At 44.1% G+C, this 16223-nt stretch overlaps 1 protein-coding gene across 3 annotated transcripts in view; it reads right to left on the reverse strand.

The window, feature by feature from the left end:
* Positions 1–16223, reverse strand: part of LOC134909857 (amine sulfotransferase-like) — a 125243-nt gene that overhangs the window by 69134 nt on the left and 39886 nt on the right. For all 3 annotated transcript variants that reach the window (XM_063917184.1, XM_063917185.1, XM_063917186.1), the window contains one exon: positions 7935–8143. In XM_063917184.1, the coding sequence (XP_063773254.1) occupies positions 7935–8143 (209 nt within the window). The remainder of the gene's footprint in view (positions 1–7934; positions 8144–16223) is intronic.

Below are 16223 nucleotides of genomic sequence, written 5' to 3' on the forward strand. Positions count from 1 at the left end.
CTGACAACCTGCACCTATAACACAGGAGCGGCGGCGGAGGCCGTGGTGAACGGGAGATGCCATGCAGGATTCAAACATGGCGCCGCTGTGACAGCATCTCAGCGTGACAGGAGGGGTGTGCAGTATGTGGACACAGATGAGATCCAGGCTTGGAATGCTGAGCGAGCCTCAGGAGACATCTGAAAGGCAGGTAATGGCGTCCAGATACCCGGATCGTGACAGCGCCCCCCCCTTTAGGAGTGGCCCCAGGACACTTCTTAGGCTTTAGAGGAAACTTTGAGTGGAAATTCCAGACCAAGGCAGGAGCATGGACATCAGACGCATTGGTCCAAGAGCGTTCTTCAGGACCATAGCCCTTCCAGTCAATAAGATACTGCAACTGACCGTAACGGAAACGTGAGTCCAGAATCTTGGCCACCTCATATTCGATTCCCCGTTGAGTCTGAACTTTAGGAGTTGGAGGAAGTGCAGAATGAAACTGATTCAGGATCAGCGGTTTCAACAGGGAAACATGGAATGTCCTGGGTATTTTCAAAAAGGGAGGTAACTGGAGTCTGTAAGCAACAGGATTGATGACTTGTTCAATTTTAAAAGGACCGATGTAACGAGGAGCAAATTTCATGCTGGGAACTCTCAACCTCAAATTCTTCGTGGACAACCATACTCGATCACCCACCTTAAGAGCAGGAACCGCTCTACGCTTCCTATCGGCAAACTTCTTGTACCTAAATGAGGCTTTAATCAGGGCTACGCGGACATTCTTCCAGTTGTTTGAAAACTGACGCAAGGTGACATCCACTGCTGGAACAGAAGTTGCTGGAAGCGGTTGGAATTCTGGAACCTTAGGGTGAAATCCATAGTTGATGAAGAATGGTGTTGAGGAGGATGAGCAATGGTATTGATTGTTGTGGCTAAACTCGGCCCAAGGAAGGAGTTGAACCCAGTCATCTTGGGAGGAAGACACGTAAATGCGGAGGAAGGCCTCCAAGTCCTGATTCACCCTCTCGGTTTGACCATTGGTCTGAGGATGGTAAGCTGTAGAAAATTTTAACTTGACTTGGAGGGCTTGACACAAACTTCGCCAAAATTTGGCTACAAATTGTACTCCACGATCGGAGATGATCTCTTCAGGGAGACCGTGAAGTCGGAAGATCTCTTGGATAAACACTTGAGCCAACTTGGAAGCTGACGGAAGACCGGTAAGGGGTATGAAATGTGCCATCTTGGTGAACCGGTCAACTACCACCCAGATGGTATTAAACTTGTTGCATATAGGCAGATCTGTGACAAAGTCCATCGACAAATGGGTCCACGGTCGACTGGGAACAGATAATGGAACCAGTTGCCCCGCAGGTGACTGGCGGGGGACTTTGTGTTGGGCACACTTTGGGCAAGAGGCAATAAACTCCTTGACGTCCTTCTTCAGAGTTGGCCACCAGTAGGACCTAGAGATAAACTCGAGGGTTTTCTGAATGCCTGTATGTCCGGCAAAACGGGAAGCATGGGCCCAATGCATGAGCTTCTTCCTCAACACCGGCTTCACAAAACTTTTCCCTGGTGGGGGCGTAGAGTCCATCCCTACCGTGGAGAATGCCAACGGATTAATAATAGGATGCTTGTCTGAAGACTCTGACTCGTTTTCTTGCTCCCAAGAGCGGAAAAGGGCATCGGCCTTGCGATTCTGAGAGCCCGGACAGAACTGGAGCTTAAAGTCGAACCTGGAAAAGAAAAGTGCCCATCTGGCCTGACGAGGGTTAAGACATTGTGCGCCTTTCAGGTATAAAAGATTCTTGTGGTCGGTAAGTATCGTGATTGAATGAGAAGCTCCTTCCAACAGATATCTCCACTCCTCTAGAGCGAGCTTGATGGCTAGCAACTCCTGGTCGCCAATGGCATAGTTGCGCTCAGCTGGGGAGAACTTCCGGGAGAAGAAACTGCAAGGATGTAGATGGCCATCTTTAGCCCTCTGAGATAACACCGCTCCTACTCCAACAGAGGAGGCATCCACCTCTAAGATGAAAGGAGAGTCGGTGTCGGGCTGTTTCAGAACTGGTGCAGAGATGAAACTTTGTTTTAGAAGATGAAAAGCTTGCGTAGCTTCTTCAGACCACTTGGACGGGTTAGCACCCTTCTTGGTTAATGCAGTGATAGGCGCCACAATGGTGGAAAAGTCTCGTATGAACTTTCTGTAATAATTGGCGAACCCTAAGAACCTCTGGACCCCTTTGAGGGTTAAGGGTATCGGCCAATTCTGGATTGCTTGTAGTTTCTCAGGATCCATCTCTAGTCCTGAACCGGACACAATGTAACCTAGAAACGGAATGGATTTAACTTCAAAGACACATTTCTCCAATTTGCAATAGAGATGATTGACACGGAGATGGGACAGAACCTCCTTTACCCAGAAACGATGTTCCTCTAGATTATTGGCAAAGATGAGGATATCATCTAAATAAACCACGACATGGCAGTATAAGATGTCTCTGAAGATCTCATTCACGAAATGCTGGAAGACAGCTGGAGCATTGCTCAATCCGAAGGGCATGACGAGGTACTCATAATGTCCATCACAGGTGTTAAAGGTGGTCTTCCACTCGTCACCCTCACGGATCCGGATGAGATTGTGGGCACCCCTCAAATCCAACTTTGTAAAGATGGTTGCTCCGCTGACTCTATCGAAGAGCTCTGTAATCAAAGGTAAAGGATACCGGTTCTTAACGGTAATGTCGTTCAGACCTCTGTAATCGATGCACAGTCGCAGACCACCGTCTTTCTTCTTAACGAAGAAGAAGCTTGCGCCAGCTGGAGAAGAAGGTCAGATAAAACCTTTCGCCAGGTTCTCTTTGATGTACTCCTCCATGGAGTGCGTCTCAGGCAGAGACAACGGGTAAGTTCGGCCTCGAGGTGGATCCTTCCCTGGAATGAGATCAATTGGGCAGTCACATTCTCTATGAGGAGGAAGGATATCAGCAGAAGCCTTACTGAACACGTCCGTGTAGTCTTGATATGGAGGAGGTGGAACATCAGACGACCTGGGGAAAGAAGAACAAACAGGAAGCACTTTGAACAAACAAGTCTTTGCACAGGAGGGACCCCATGCTAGTATTTGCGTAGTCGTCCAGTCAATCGACGGATTGTGGAGACGGAGCCATGGAAGGCCCAAAACCACTGGATGTGTGGCTCTTGGAATCACTAGAAAGGAAATAAATTCTGCATGAAGAACTCCCACTCTCAGACGAACTGGTACAGTCCTTAGAGAAATAACTGCGTCAAAAATCTTGCTGCCATCTACTGCAGTTAAGGAGATGGACGAAGGAAGTCTCTCGGTGGGTAGGGACCACCGTTTAACATAAGCTTCGGTTATGAAATTCCCAGCTGCTCCGGAATCAAGGAGGGCAATGACGTTCCTGTAACGTTGAGCAATTTGGAGCGAGACTGGGAGATTACAATCATGAGGAGATGGAGAGGAGATCATTACTCCTAGCCGGCCCTCTCCTTGGCGAGCTAGGATTTGGAGTTTCCCGGACGTTTGGGACAGGCATTGATAATGTGAGACGGAGCTGCACAATAGAGACAGAGAGACTCAGAGAGACGTCTTCGGCGCTCAGCGGGAGATAGACGGGAACGGCCAATTTGCATGGGCTCATCCTTGGATGGAGACGGTTAACGAAGAGGAGGAGCAGAAGATTTTGGAGCAGACGATCTTCCTCGCTCGGTTGCTCTCTCTCTGAAACATAGATCAACCTTCGTGCAAAGAGAAATTAGCTCATCCAACTTAGAGGGCAAGTCTCTGGTAGCTAACTCATCCTTGATGCGTTCTGATAAGCCATGCCAGAATGCAGCATACAGGGCCTCGTCGTTCCATGCCAGTTCAGATGCCAGGATTTTGAACTGTATGAGATACTGTCCCACAGTACGTGTTCCCTGGCGTAAACGAAAAATCTCAGATGAAGCAGAGGTTACCCGGCCTGGCTCGTCGAAGATGCGCCTGAATGTTGCCACAAAGTCCGTATAGGAGGACAGCAGGGGATCAGACTTCTCCCATAAAGGTGATGCCCAGTCAAGGGCTGAGCCGCTGAGAAGGGAAATGATATAGGCAATTTTAGTACGGTCACTGGGGAAATTGCCAGGCTGAAGCTCAAAGTGGATTTCGCATTGGTTAAGAAATCCCCTGCAGAACCTAGGAGAGCCGTCAAATTTCGCTGGCGTTGGGAGATGAAGACGTGGAATGGAAATGGGTAAGGTGGGTGGGGTTACAGCTGGTGTCACTGTTGTGGACGCACCGGACGTGCCAGGTCCACGGAGGGTCGTTTGAATCCCGTCCAGCCGCGTAGAGAGATCCTGGAGACAGCGGATGATGTGGCCTTGTGCAGCCTCCTGATGTTCAAGTCGGGCTGCCAGTTCTTGCATCGGCCTGGCCGCTTGATCCTGGTCTCCGGCTGGATTCATATGGTCAGTGCTTACTGTCACAACTGAGGGTTTTAGCTGACAGGAGGAAGCCTCAGTTGTAGGGGCTGAGAGGAACTTAAACCGGGGAAGTTTAATCAGACCCCTGGACATGTAAGTGTTAAAAGGAAACCCGAAGGTGTGACCATGACAACCAGGTAAAAGTAAATTAAAAGTTTATTGACAAATTCCGTGTAACAACAGACAACAAATAATAAAAATGGCAATGATAAATAATATGATTCCTGGAGCACTCTGACCATGAAATGGTTACACAGGACACTGGTAGGTAAGAACAGCTGTTACAGTCCTTAGATGGAATAACCTTACCAGGCCTGGCTGTAGTAGTGAAGATATCCAAGGAACATGCCAGTAGATGGAACAGATGAAGTTGGTAACTTGAATCAGCTGTTGTAATTGCTGGATAGAACCAGCAAGGTGGTAAGACACGGAGTGGATGCGGAATGGAATCAGCCAGATGATAAAGTCACTGAATGAATGCTGGGTGGAACCAGCCAGGTGATGAAACACGGAGTGAATATAATAAGATGCTAGGGAGCGTGGAAACAGAGGAGTTGAAGGATGATTACCGGTGGTAGTGGATACTGCTGGAAGCAGATGAAATAGCTGGAAGCTGGAAACTGGATCAGCCACGGAGGACTGCAGAGTCAGGCTGCACCGCAGGATGGTAGGCAGGTGCGGGTCTCTTTAGTGGATGCTGGAGACAGGAGCTGGAACCTGGAAACACAACCACAGGAGAGAGACTGGAACAAGGTATGACAAACAAAGCACTGACCATTTCCTGGCCCAGGCACAGGATACTTATACCTGCAGCAATGCAGGTATTGTCTGGGCAATTATGCAGATTTCCAGAGGCAGTGGATTGGAGGAACTGAAGCATGTGATTGAATCCAACATGGCTGCGCCCATGTTAGAACTTGGAGGGAAAACTGGTTTAGGAAACCATGTGGAAACATAACTGCAATGGCGGCACCGGCCGCAGAGGACAGGAGACGCCAGACTGAGAAATGTATGCTGATACTCGTGGATGACAACGGAGGCCGCGGCAGGCATGGAACACCACACTGACAACCTGCACCTATAACACAGGAGCGGCGGCGGAGGCCGCGGAGAACGGGAGACGCCATGCAGGATTCAAACATGGCGCCGCTGTGACAGCATCTCAGCGTGACAGGAGGGGTGTGCAGTATGTGGACACAGATGAGATCCGGGCTTGGAACGCTGAGCGAGCCTCAGGAGACATCTGAAAGGCAGGTAATGGCGTCCAGATACCCGGATCGTGACAAGAAGTAGATAAACAAATGGCAAAGAGAAGAGACGTGGACGATTTAGGGGATGCAGGAGATGGTGATGGGCAAAAGAAAAAGTGTGAGGGGCACAGTGGAAACTTGTATGTGGAGGAATAGGGCAGAAAATGGTTGGGGTAGATATATTAAGAGGGGTAAAGGGAGGGAGACGGACACAAATGTGAGAAAAAAAAGTAAATGCAAACAATGCAGAGAAACACAAATCCAAAAGGGGTGGGCAAGGAAAGATTGGTGGGAACACAGACGTGAGTCAAATACACCCAGAGAGGGAAAGAAAGAAAGAAAGAAAGAAACAAACAAACAAACAAACAAACAAACACACAGTGATAGAAAAGGGAGAGCAACAGGCACAGATAGGAGAAAGGCATTCGGGAAGGCACAGGAAGGTGAAGGGAACAAATGTGAAGGGCAGAGATGTTGGTACCTACAGAACATTGCCAGTACTGGCTATTGCAAATGGGATGGACAGAGCAACCAGCTCTGACAGGGGATAGGAAGAAAAGCTACCATAAACACTAGAAGAGCAGAAGAATGGCACAGACAGGGTCAGGCAAAGAGACTGGTGCAGAATGGATTGGATAAAGATTTATGGACAGAGAGATTGATGCAGGCAAGGGAAGAAAAGGGTGGACAAAGACAAGGGAAGGGAAAAGAGCAGGTGCAGACAGGCAAAGTTCAGATAGCTGGTGCTGAAAGAAATGTGTAGAGAGGATAGTGTAGCCTGGAGTAAAATTGGCTAGCACAGACAGAGGCAGGGCAAGAGACTGGCACAGACAAGAGAAGGGCAAAGAGGTGGGCACAGCTGGAGGAAGGGTAGAGAAGTAAATATAGGCTGTGAGGCTAGCAAAGACAAGAAGAGCAGAATGGCTAGCACAGACAGGAGCACAACAGAGATGCTGGTGTAAACAAGAGATGGTTGGATGGCTAACACAAACAACAGAAGGGCAGAGAGGCTGGCACAGGCTAAAATGTGTAAAAAGGCTGGCACAGACAGAGGCTGGCACTGGTAGGAAAAAGGCAGTGATGTTGGCCAAAGCAGAAAGCGGTCAGAGAGGCAGGCGTAGGCAAAGTTTAGAGAGGCTGGCATAGAAAGATGAAAGTGATAGAAAAGTGACAGGTAGGTGTATACATATTTACTGTACTTTGCCTTCAGTCCTTATTCTGTATGCGAGGGTCGGGTGCGGAGTATCCACAGGTGCCACAGACCGTTAGAGGACAAGAGTTGGTGAGATCTGGGACAGGCAGTAAATTAGGTGGTATAGATGATACCGGTCCATATCCCCTCTGCCCCCCAGAAAAATGTTGTGGCTCCAGCGAACATCAAAGCAAAATCAAACCAAGTTTACATGCTGGAGAGAGGACTGCATTCTTAGCCTGTGGGGCACACCAGGAATTTTCCCTGGTGTCCTGGAGGCCTAGTCTGACTGCCTCAGGGATCACAGTGATTTGCAGACTGGCCTAGGGCTGGTTTACACTATGCTCGGGGGACCCCATGTTTCCCTGTTACAGCACCACTGCTCTACTCAGGTTATATCAGTTTGTCTCTTTCCCATCTCTGTTCTGCCTCTGTAAGTACAGAGAGGTGCAATGGGGAGATAACCTCTCAATCTTCATGCATGCTTGGATGTATTGCGCATGTAAGAATGAAAAACTTTGCAAAATGCATTTACATTAAACTCTTCACTAGGTCCTTATTGAGTGAAAGTGAGAAGCAAAGGCACAAAAAAGTGAAAAACAGTGGAAGATGCATCAAGCAGATGTGTAGTAATAGAGGAGGAGGCCCATGTGCAGACTGTTCTGTCCGGGCCCCCTCCTCTGTAGCCGACAGTGCAGTAGGATCTGAGCACTAGGGTCACACACTCTAATACATTTCCATGTCTGCACTTTTCCCAGCTTACCTTATTGCTAATAGCCAATGGGATATACAGTAAGAGGAATGTTGGGAAAATAATGTAGCTCATCTCCTATGGGGTGACAAGTGCTTAAATTAGTCCGACTACCCCATTGCACTCATGTATGTGCAGGACAAGATGTGGTGTTCCTGGTCAGTGGATTTCTCTATTATCACAGTCCAACACTGGCTACAAACATCTACTGAAGCTAACACACTATACCAGCATATTCAACACACAGATGGCTTCATTTATATAATGTATCTACTTTTCCTCTCTGGTTCCTCAGATCCTTCGGCATCAGATAATAAGGCAGGTGTGATGTGAAGAGGCGAGGAGAGAGGCAGCTGCCAAAATCAATGTTGTACAAATTACATTCAATCCATGGAGCTTTGGCCATGTTGTCAACATTGTCTTCTACTTTGCCTTGTTTTTCTTTGAGTATCTGACAGAGGATATTTTGTGTCCAAATTGTTCCTTTGTAAAGAAAAAGTATTATCAGCTGCTGTGTACATTAGAAGTATAACAGGTGTATACAAAATAACAATTATTTAATTTGTCAATACTTATGGTTTAAAGGGACACTATCAGTTTAAAAATATATATATTTAAGCAAATTGAGTGCAAAATGTTGTTTTTTTTATGGTGTTATTATACTACATTCTACCTTTCTAACTAGCAAACTCTTGTAGAACATTTTATTGCAATGAAGAAGACTGAGGGGCCCATTTATCATTAAATATTTATGGCTTATGCCTCTTGGAGTCCCTGTTACTTTGGGTGCAAATCGTTACATACAGGTATAATAATCTCATACTGCAATGCAATTCCAGGTACTAATATCGCGCTCAGATTGCATTGATTATGATTTAATGGAGATGACCATAGTGAGTGTGCCTTCAATTGTCCTGTATAAATCAGAAGAACAGAGCATAGAATAAATGCAACTGTATCACTAATAATAATTATAAATGTGTAGGAACCTACCACAAAAACTAACACAGCTGAGCATTTTAGCTTACCTGGCAATTTAGTAATCGAACTGGAAAAACTACAGCTTCTGTAGTAAGGGACTGCTGGGACTCTCAATAAAGCAGCAGACAACACTATATATATATATTAGTGATGAGCGGGTTCGGTTTCTCGGAACCGAACCCCCCCGAACTTCACCCTTTTTACACGGGTCCGAGCCATACTCGGATTCTCCCGTATGGCTCGGTTAACCCGAGCGAGCCCGAACGTCATCATCCCGCTGTCGGATTCTCGCGAGATTCGGATTCTATATAAGCAGCCGCGTGTCGCCGCCATTTTCACTCGTGCATTGGAAATGTTAGGGAGAGGACGTGGCTGGCGTCCTCTCTGTTTATTCATTGTTGAGTTGATGCAAATATTTGTGCTGCTTATATCATTGTGGGGACTGGGGAGCAGCTTTATATTAATATAGGAGGAGTACAGTGCAGAGTTTTGCTGATCAGTGACCACCAGTTTTATCCGTTCTCTGCCTGAAAAAAACACTCCATATCTGTGCTCAGTGTGCTGCATATATCTGTGCTCACACTGCTTAATTGTGGTGACTGGGGAGCAGCTGTATTATATAGGAGGAGTACAGTGCAGAGTTTTGCTGACAGTGACCACTAGTATACGTTGTCTGCCTGAAAAACACTCCATATCTGTGCTCAGTGTGCTGCATATATCTGTGCTCACACTGCTTAATTGTGGGGACTGGGGAGCAGCTGTATTATATAGCAGGAGTACAGTGCAGAGTTTTGCTGACAGTGACCACCAGTATACGTTGTCTGCCTGAAAAACACTCCATATCTGTGCTCTGTGTGCTGCTTTATTGTGGGGACTGGGGAGTCGGGACCACCAGTATAATATTATATAGGAGGAGTACAGTGCAGAGTTTTGCTGACACAGTGACCACCAGTATATATAGCAGTACGGTACGGAAGGCCACTGCTGTACCTACCTCTGTGTCATCATTAAGTATACTATCCATCTACATTCTAATTCTATACCTGTAGTGCATTTTAGTTTTGCAGTTTGCTGACACAGTGACCACCAGTATATATAGCAGTACGGTACGGAAGGCCACTGCTGTACCTACCTCTGTGTCATCATTAAGTATACTATCCATCTACATTCTATACCTGTGGTGCATTTCAGTTGTGCAGTTTGCTGACACAGTGACCACCAGTATATATAGCAGTACGGTATGGAAGGCCACTGCTGTACCTACCTCTGTGTTGTCATTAAGTATACTATCCATCTACATTCTATACCTGTGGTGCATTTCAGTTGTGCAGTTTGCTGACACAGTGACCACCAGTATATATAGCAGTACGGTACGGAAGGCCACTGCTGTACCTACCTCTGTGTCGTCATTAAGTATACCATCCATCTACATTCTATACCTGTGGTGCATTTTAGTTTTGCAGTTTGCTGACACAGTGACCACCAGTATATATAGCAGTACGGTACGGAAGGCCACTGCTGTACCTACCTCTGTGTCATCATTAAGTATACTATCCATTTACATTCTATACCTGTGGTGCATTTTAGTTTTGCAGTTTGCTGACACAGTGACCACCAGTATATATAGCAGTACGGTACGGAAGGCCACTGCTGTACCTACCTCTGTGTCGTCAAGTATACTATCCATCTACAGTCTATACCTGTGGTGCATTTTAGTTGTGCGCAGTATATATAGTAGAAGGCCATTGCTATTGATACTGGCATATAATTCCACACATTATAAAATGGAGAACAAAAATGTGGAGGTTAAAATAGGGAAAGATCAAGATCCACTTCCACCTCGTGCTGAAGCTGCTGCCACTAGTCATGGCCGAGATGATGAAATGCCATCAACGTCGTCTGCCAAGGCCGATGCCCAATGTCATAGTAGAGAGCATTTAAAATCCAAAAAAACAAAAGTTCAGTAAAATGACCCAAAAATCTAAATTGAAAGCGTCTGATGAGAAGCGTAAACTTGCCAATATGCCATTTATAACACGGAGTGGCAAGGAACGGCTGAGGCCCTGGCCTATTTTCATGGCTAGTGGTTCAGATTCACATGAGGATGGAAGCACTCATCCTCTTGCTAGAAAAATGAAAAGACTTAAGCTGGCAAAAGCACAGCAAAGAACTGTGCATTCTTCTAAATCACAAATCCCCAAGGAGAGTCCAATTGTGTCGGTTGCGATGCCTGACCTTCCCAACACTGGACGGGAATGTAAGAGGAAAGAAACAGAAGGAAATCTGTATTGTTGACGCACTGAGGAGATATGAATTTATTCTAAAATATAACCTTTATTTGATATGCATTAAAATAGAGTTGGATATCGTCCTGAACAGCAGTGAAACATAAGAGTTAAAATGACAGTACTAACAAATATGTGAAAAGACTGGAAAAATGTGAATAAAGAGTTAAAAACGTGTCCACATGTGTTTCACGTCTAATTCTTAGGAGTTGCTGAGATGACTTATATATCAATAGTCTTTATCCAATATCAAAAAGGCTGTCACAATCTATGATGTTGGAACCCGCTATATTACATCAGTGGTCTAAATGTTTACTCTTCATGTGTGTATCTTCTTCACTCCATGAAGATTACCATCTGACGGGTACTCCCCCTTGTGCAGTAGAAATATGTGGACTATAGATTCAAATAAATGCACATATATCACCCAGTTTCAGATAAAATTATCTTTGAGTATATGTGGTTGCTTTAGTCTTAATTTCCCTATTGCTGTAGATATAATTCTCTACTGAAATATGGATCTCCAAGCATCAGGAGTCCTACACACTTACTGTCTATATACCTTCAGAGGATCTATAATATATGTGTGGGTTAAGTTGCTTCGGAGGTTATAATATTCCCCACTTGTTATGGGAAACGGCCTACGTGTATATTAATACACATCGGCTCTGTTTTAATCTGTCAGGAGTATGGCTAGAAATTGCTTATATTAGGGGTATAGCAGCCCCAATTTTTCTTAGAAAGCAATCCACCTGCAGACGCAACTCATTTCCTGTGCGTCTGTAGTATATTAACACTGAGGATTATTATGTGTATCCTCAATTAATTATTGTGTATTTCTCATTTACATAATGATTTCCCATTAGTCAATGTAAATCACTGTTATGCCATTAAAGGAATAAACCTTATTTGATTGGTTAACAGTAACAGTGAGGTTAATGGTGGGGTATAACAGTCCAAGCTTTAATATAAAGTGACCCACAAATATATTGGTTGTGGTAGCTTTAAGGAATAATTCCTATTTTTTGGCTACCAATATGTATAGAATAATAACTGAGAGGTATAGTACTTTTAATCCTTGTGTCACATAATTATTCTTAAATTGTTAGGCTTCAGGTATAGGGAAATTTATTTTTGTTTGTGTTAAATTTATTACATTCATCAAAAAACCTTAGTTTATAAAGCAACCACTATATAGGGAGACCTGTTATAATTTTAGATCAGTGATAGTCCTAAAATAAAATTATGTATAGATATTGCGGGTATCTCAAAAAGTGTGTGTCATGATGTCATATATCCTGGCTGACATTTATGCCACAGTCATAAAATTATAACTTTTATTAATGAGAATCACAACTTTAACATAGACTCTTTTGCTGGTAGTTGCTTCAATAATATCTTAGGACACGTAACTGTCCTCTGGCTCCTGTATGTTGCCAGTTCAATTGCTACAGTGTGTTGTGTTCTGTGTATTGAATTGAGACATGCAGCTGCTACTGGCTTCTCAATGTTGCCAGTTTGTTACAATATTCCTGTCTCAGCTATCTGAATGTGTTACAATTATACACAGTTGCAACAATGCTCTATTACAACACTACTGATGTCTGTAGCTACCAGCACAGTGTCAAGGATTTGTAACACTTTACCAGCTATCATTAAGTAGGTCCGTTTAAGCAGCTGGTATAGACTTAGCCGCAGCTTAATACAGTCTCCCTCTTCCTAAAGACTGTTAATGAGGACTATTAATTGTCACCATATTTAAATACATAGATTTCTGGAGATTGGGCAATCAATGTCCCTTCATCTAATCTGTATATTCAGCCCTATCTTTGCATTGTAGCATTCAACGCTGTGTCCACATGTGTTTAGTGTGTGAATGCTACAATGCAAAGATATTATTATAGGATGTTAGCTGGCAGTCTGCAGCAATAAGGATACTCACTGCAGAGGGCTGTAAACTATGTGTAATGTCATGATGCTAATACAGGAATCATTATAGGAGACTAGCTGTTAGCCGTGAGTGACAGGGACATCTTAGCATAGAGGGCTGAATATACAGATTAGATGAAGGGACGTTGATTGCCCAATCTCCAGAAATCTATGTATTTAAATATGGTGACAGGAATATTGTAACAAACTGGCAACATTGAGAAGCCAGTAGCAGCTGCATGTCTCAATTCAATACACAGAACACAACACGCTGTAGCAATTGAACTGGCAACATACAGGAGCCAGAGGACAGTTACGTGTCCTAAGATATTATTGAAGCAACTACCAGCAAAAGAGTCTATGTTAAAGTTGTGATTCTCATTAATAAAAGTTATAATTTTATGACTGTGGCATAAATGACAGCCAGGATATATGACATCATGACACACACTTTTTGAGATACCCGCAATATCTATACTTAATTTTATTTTAGGACTATCACTGATCTAAAATTATAACAGGTCTCCCTATATAGTGGCTGCTTTATAAACTAAGGTTTTTTGATGAATGTAATAAATTTAACACAAACAAAAATAAATTTCCCTATACCTGAAGCCTAACAATTTAAGAATAATTATGTGACACAAGGATTAAAAGTACTATACCTCTCAGTTATTATTCTATACATATTGGTAGCCAAAAAATAGGAATTATTCCTTAAAGCTACCACAACCAATATATTTGTGGGTCACTTTATATTAAAGCTTGGACTGTTATACCCCACCATTAACCTCACTGTTACTGTTAACCAATCAAATAAGGTTTATTCCTTTAATGGCATAACAGTGATTTTCATTGACTAATGGGAAATCATTATGTAAATGAGAAATACACTATAATTAATTGAGGATACACATAATAATCCTCAGTGTTAATATACTACAGACGCACAGGAAATGAGTTGCGTCTACGAATGGATTGCTTTCTAAGAAAAATTGGGGCTGCTATACCCCTAATATAAGCAATTTCTAGCCATACTCCTGACAGATTAAAACAGAGCCGATGTGTATTAATATACACGTAGGCCGTTTCCCATAACAAGTGGGGAATATTATAACCTCCGAAGCAACTTAACCCACACATATAATAGATCCTCTGAAGGTATATAGACAGTAAGTGTGTAGGACTCCTGATGCTTGGAGATCCATATTTCAGTAGAGAATTATATCTACAGCAATAGGGAAATTAAGACTAAAGCAACCACATATACTCAAAGATAATTTTATCTGAAACTGGGTGATATATGTGCATTTATTTGAATCTATAGTCCACATATTTCTACTGCACAAGGGGGAGTACCCGTCAGATGGTAATCTTCATGGAGTGAAGAAGATACACACATGAAGAGTAAACATTTAGACCACTGATGTAATATAGCGGGTTCCAACATCATAGATTGTGACAGCCTTTTTGATATTGGATAAAGACTATTGATATATAAGTCATCTCAGCAACTCCTAAGAATTAGACGTGAAACACATGTGGACACGTTTTTAACTCTTTATTCACATTTTTCCAGTCTTTTCACATATTTGTTAGTACTGTCATTTTAACTCTTGTGTTTCACTGCTGTTCAGGACGATATCCAACTCTATTTTAATGCATATCAAATAAAGGTTATATTTTAGAATAAATTCATATCTCCTCAGTGCGTCAACAATACAGATTTCCTTCTGTTTCTTTCCTCTTACATTCTAGTTTCAATACCCTGCAGTTGACAGCACCCCCTGAGTACAATTAATAATATATGATATAGGAAAGGGGTTCGCCAAGTGAATGTATGGTGATGAATCACATACACTCACAAGAAATACAATAAACAAATACATAGTGAGTGTGCAGATACCAAATCTGTGTCAACACTGGACGGGAAAAGCTTGCGCCTTCCACCATTTGCACGCCCCCTGCAAGTGCTGGAAGGAGCACCCGCAGTCCAGTTCCTGATAGTCAAATTGAAGATGTCACTGTTGAAGTACACCAGGATGAGGATATGGGTGTTGCTGGCGCTGGGGAGGAAATTGACAAGGAGGATTCTGATGGTGAGGTGGTTTGTTTAAGTCAGGCACCCGGGGAGACACCTGTTGTCCGTGGGACGAATATGGCCATTGACATGCCTGGTCAAAATACAAAAAAAATCAGCTCTTCGGTGTGGAATTATTTCAACACAAATGCGGACAACAGGTGTCAAGCCGTGTGTTGCTTTTGTCAAGCTGTAATAAGTAGAGGTAAGGACGTTAACCACCTCGGAACATCCTCCCTTATACGTCACCTGCAGCGCATTCATCATAAGTCAGTGACAAGTTCAAAAACTTTGGATGACAGTGGAAGCAGTCCACTGACCACTAAATCCCTTCCTCTTGTAACCAAGCTCCTGCAAACCACACCACCAACTCCATCAGTGTCAATTTCCTCCTTACCCAGGAAAGCCAACAGTCCTGCATTCCATGTCACTGGCAAGTCTGACGAGTCCTCTCCTGCCTGGGATTCCTCCGATGCATCCTTGAGTGTAACGCCTACTGCTGCTGGCGCTGCTGTTGTAGCTGCTGGGAGTCGATCGTCATCCCAGAGGGGAAGTCGGAAGACCACTTGTACTACTTCCAGTAAGCAATTGACTGTCCAACAGTCCTTTGCGAGGAAGATTAAATATTACAGCAGTCATCCTGCTGCAAAGCAGATAACTCAGGCCTTGGCAGCCTGGGCGGTGAGAAACATGGTTCCGGTATCCACCGTTAATTCAGAGGCAACTAGAGACTTGATTGAGGTACTGTGTCCCCAGTACCAAATACCATCTAGGTTCCATTTCTCTAGGCAGGTGATACCGAAAATGTACACAGACGTCAGAAAAAAAGTCACCAGTGTCCTAAAAAATGCAGTTGTACCCAATGTCCACTTAACCATGGACATGTGGACAAGTGGAGCAGGGCAGACTCAGGACTATATGACTGTGACAGCCCACTGGGTAGATGTATTGCCTCCCGCAGCAAGAACAGCAGCGGCGGCACCAGTAGCAGCATCTCGCAAACGCCAACTCGTTCCTAGGCAGGCTATGATTTGTATCACCACTTTCCAGAAGAGGCACACAGCTGACAACCTCTTACGGAAACTGAGGAAGATCATCGCAGAATGGCTTATCCCAATTGGACTCACCTGGGGATTTGTGACATCGGACAATGCCAGCAATATTGTGCGTGCATTACATCTGGGCAAATAACAGCACGTCCCATGTTTTGCACATACATTGAATTTGGTGGTGCAGAATTATTTAAAAAACGACAGGGGCGTGTAAGAGATGCTGTCGGTTGCCCGAA

This window comes from Pseudophryne corroboree, chromosome 4 (genome assembly GCF_028390025.1).
Source record: "Pseudophryne corroboree isolate aPseCor3 chromosome 4, aPseCor3.hap2, whole genome shotgun sequence".
Lineage (NCBI taxonomy): Eukaryota > Metazoa > Chordata > Amphibia > Anura > Myobatrachidae > Pseudophryne > Pseudophryne corroboree.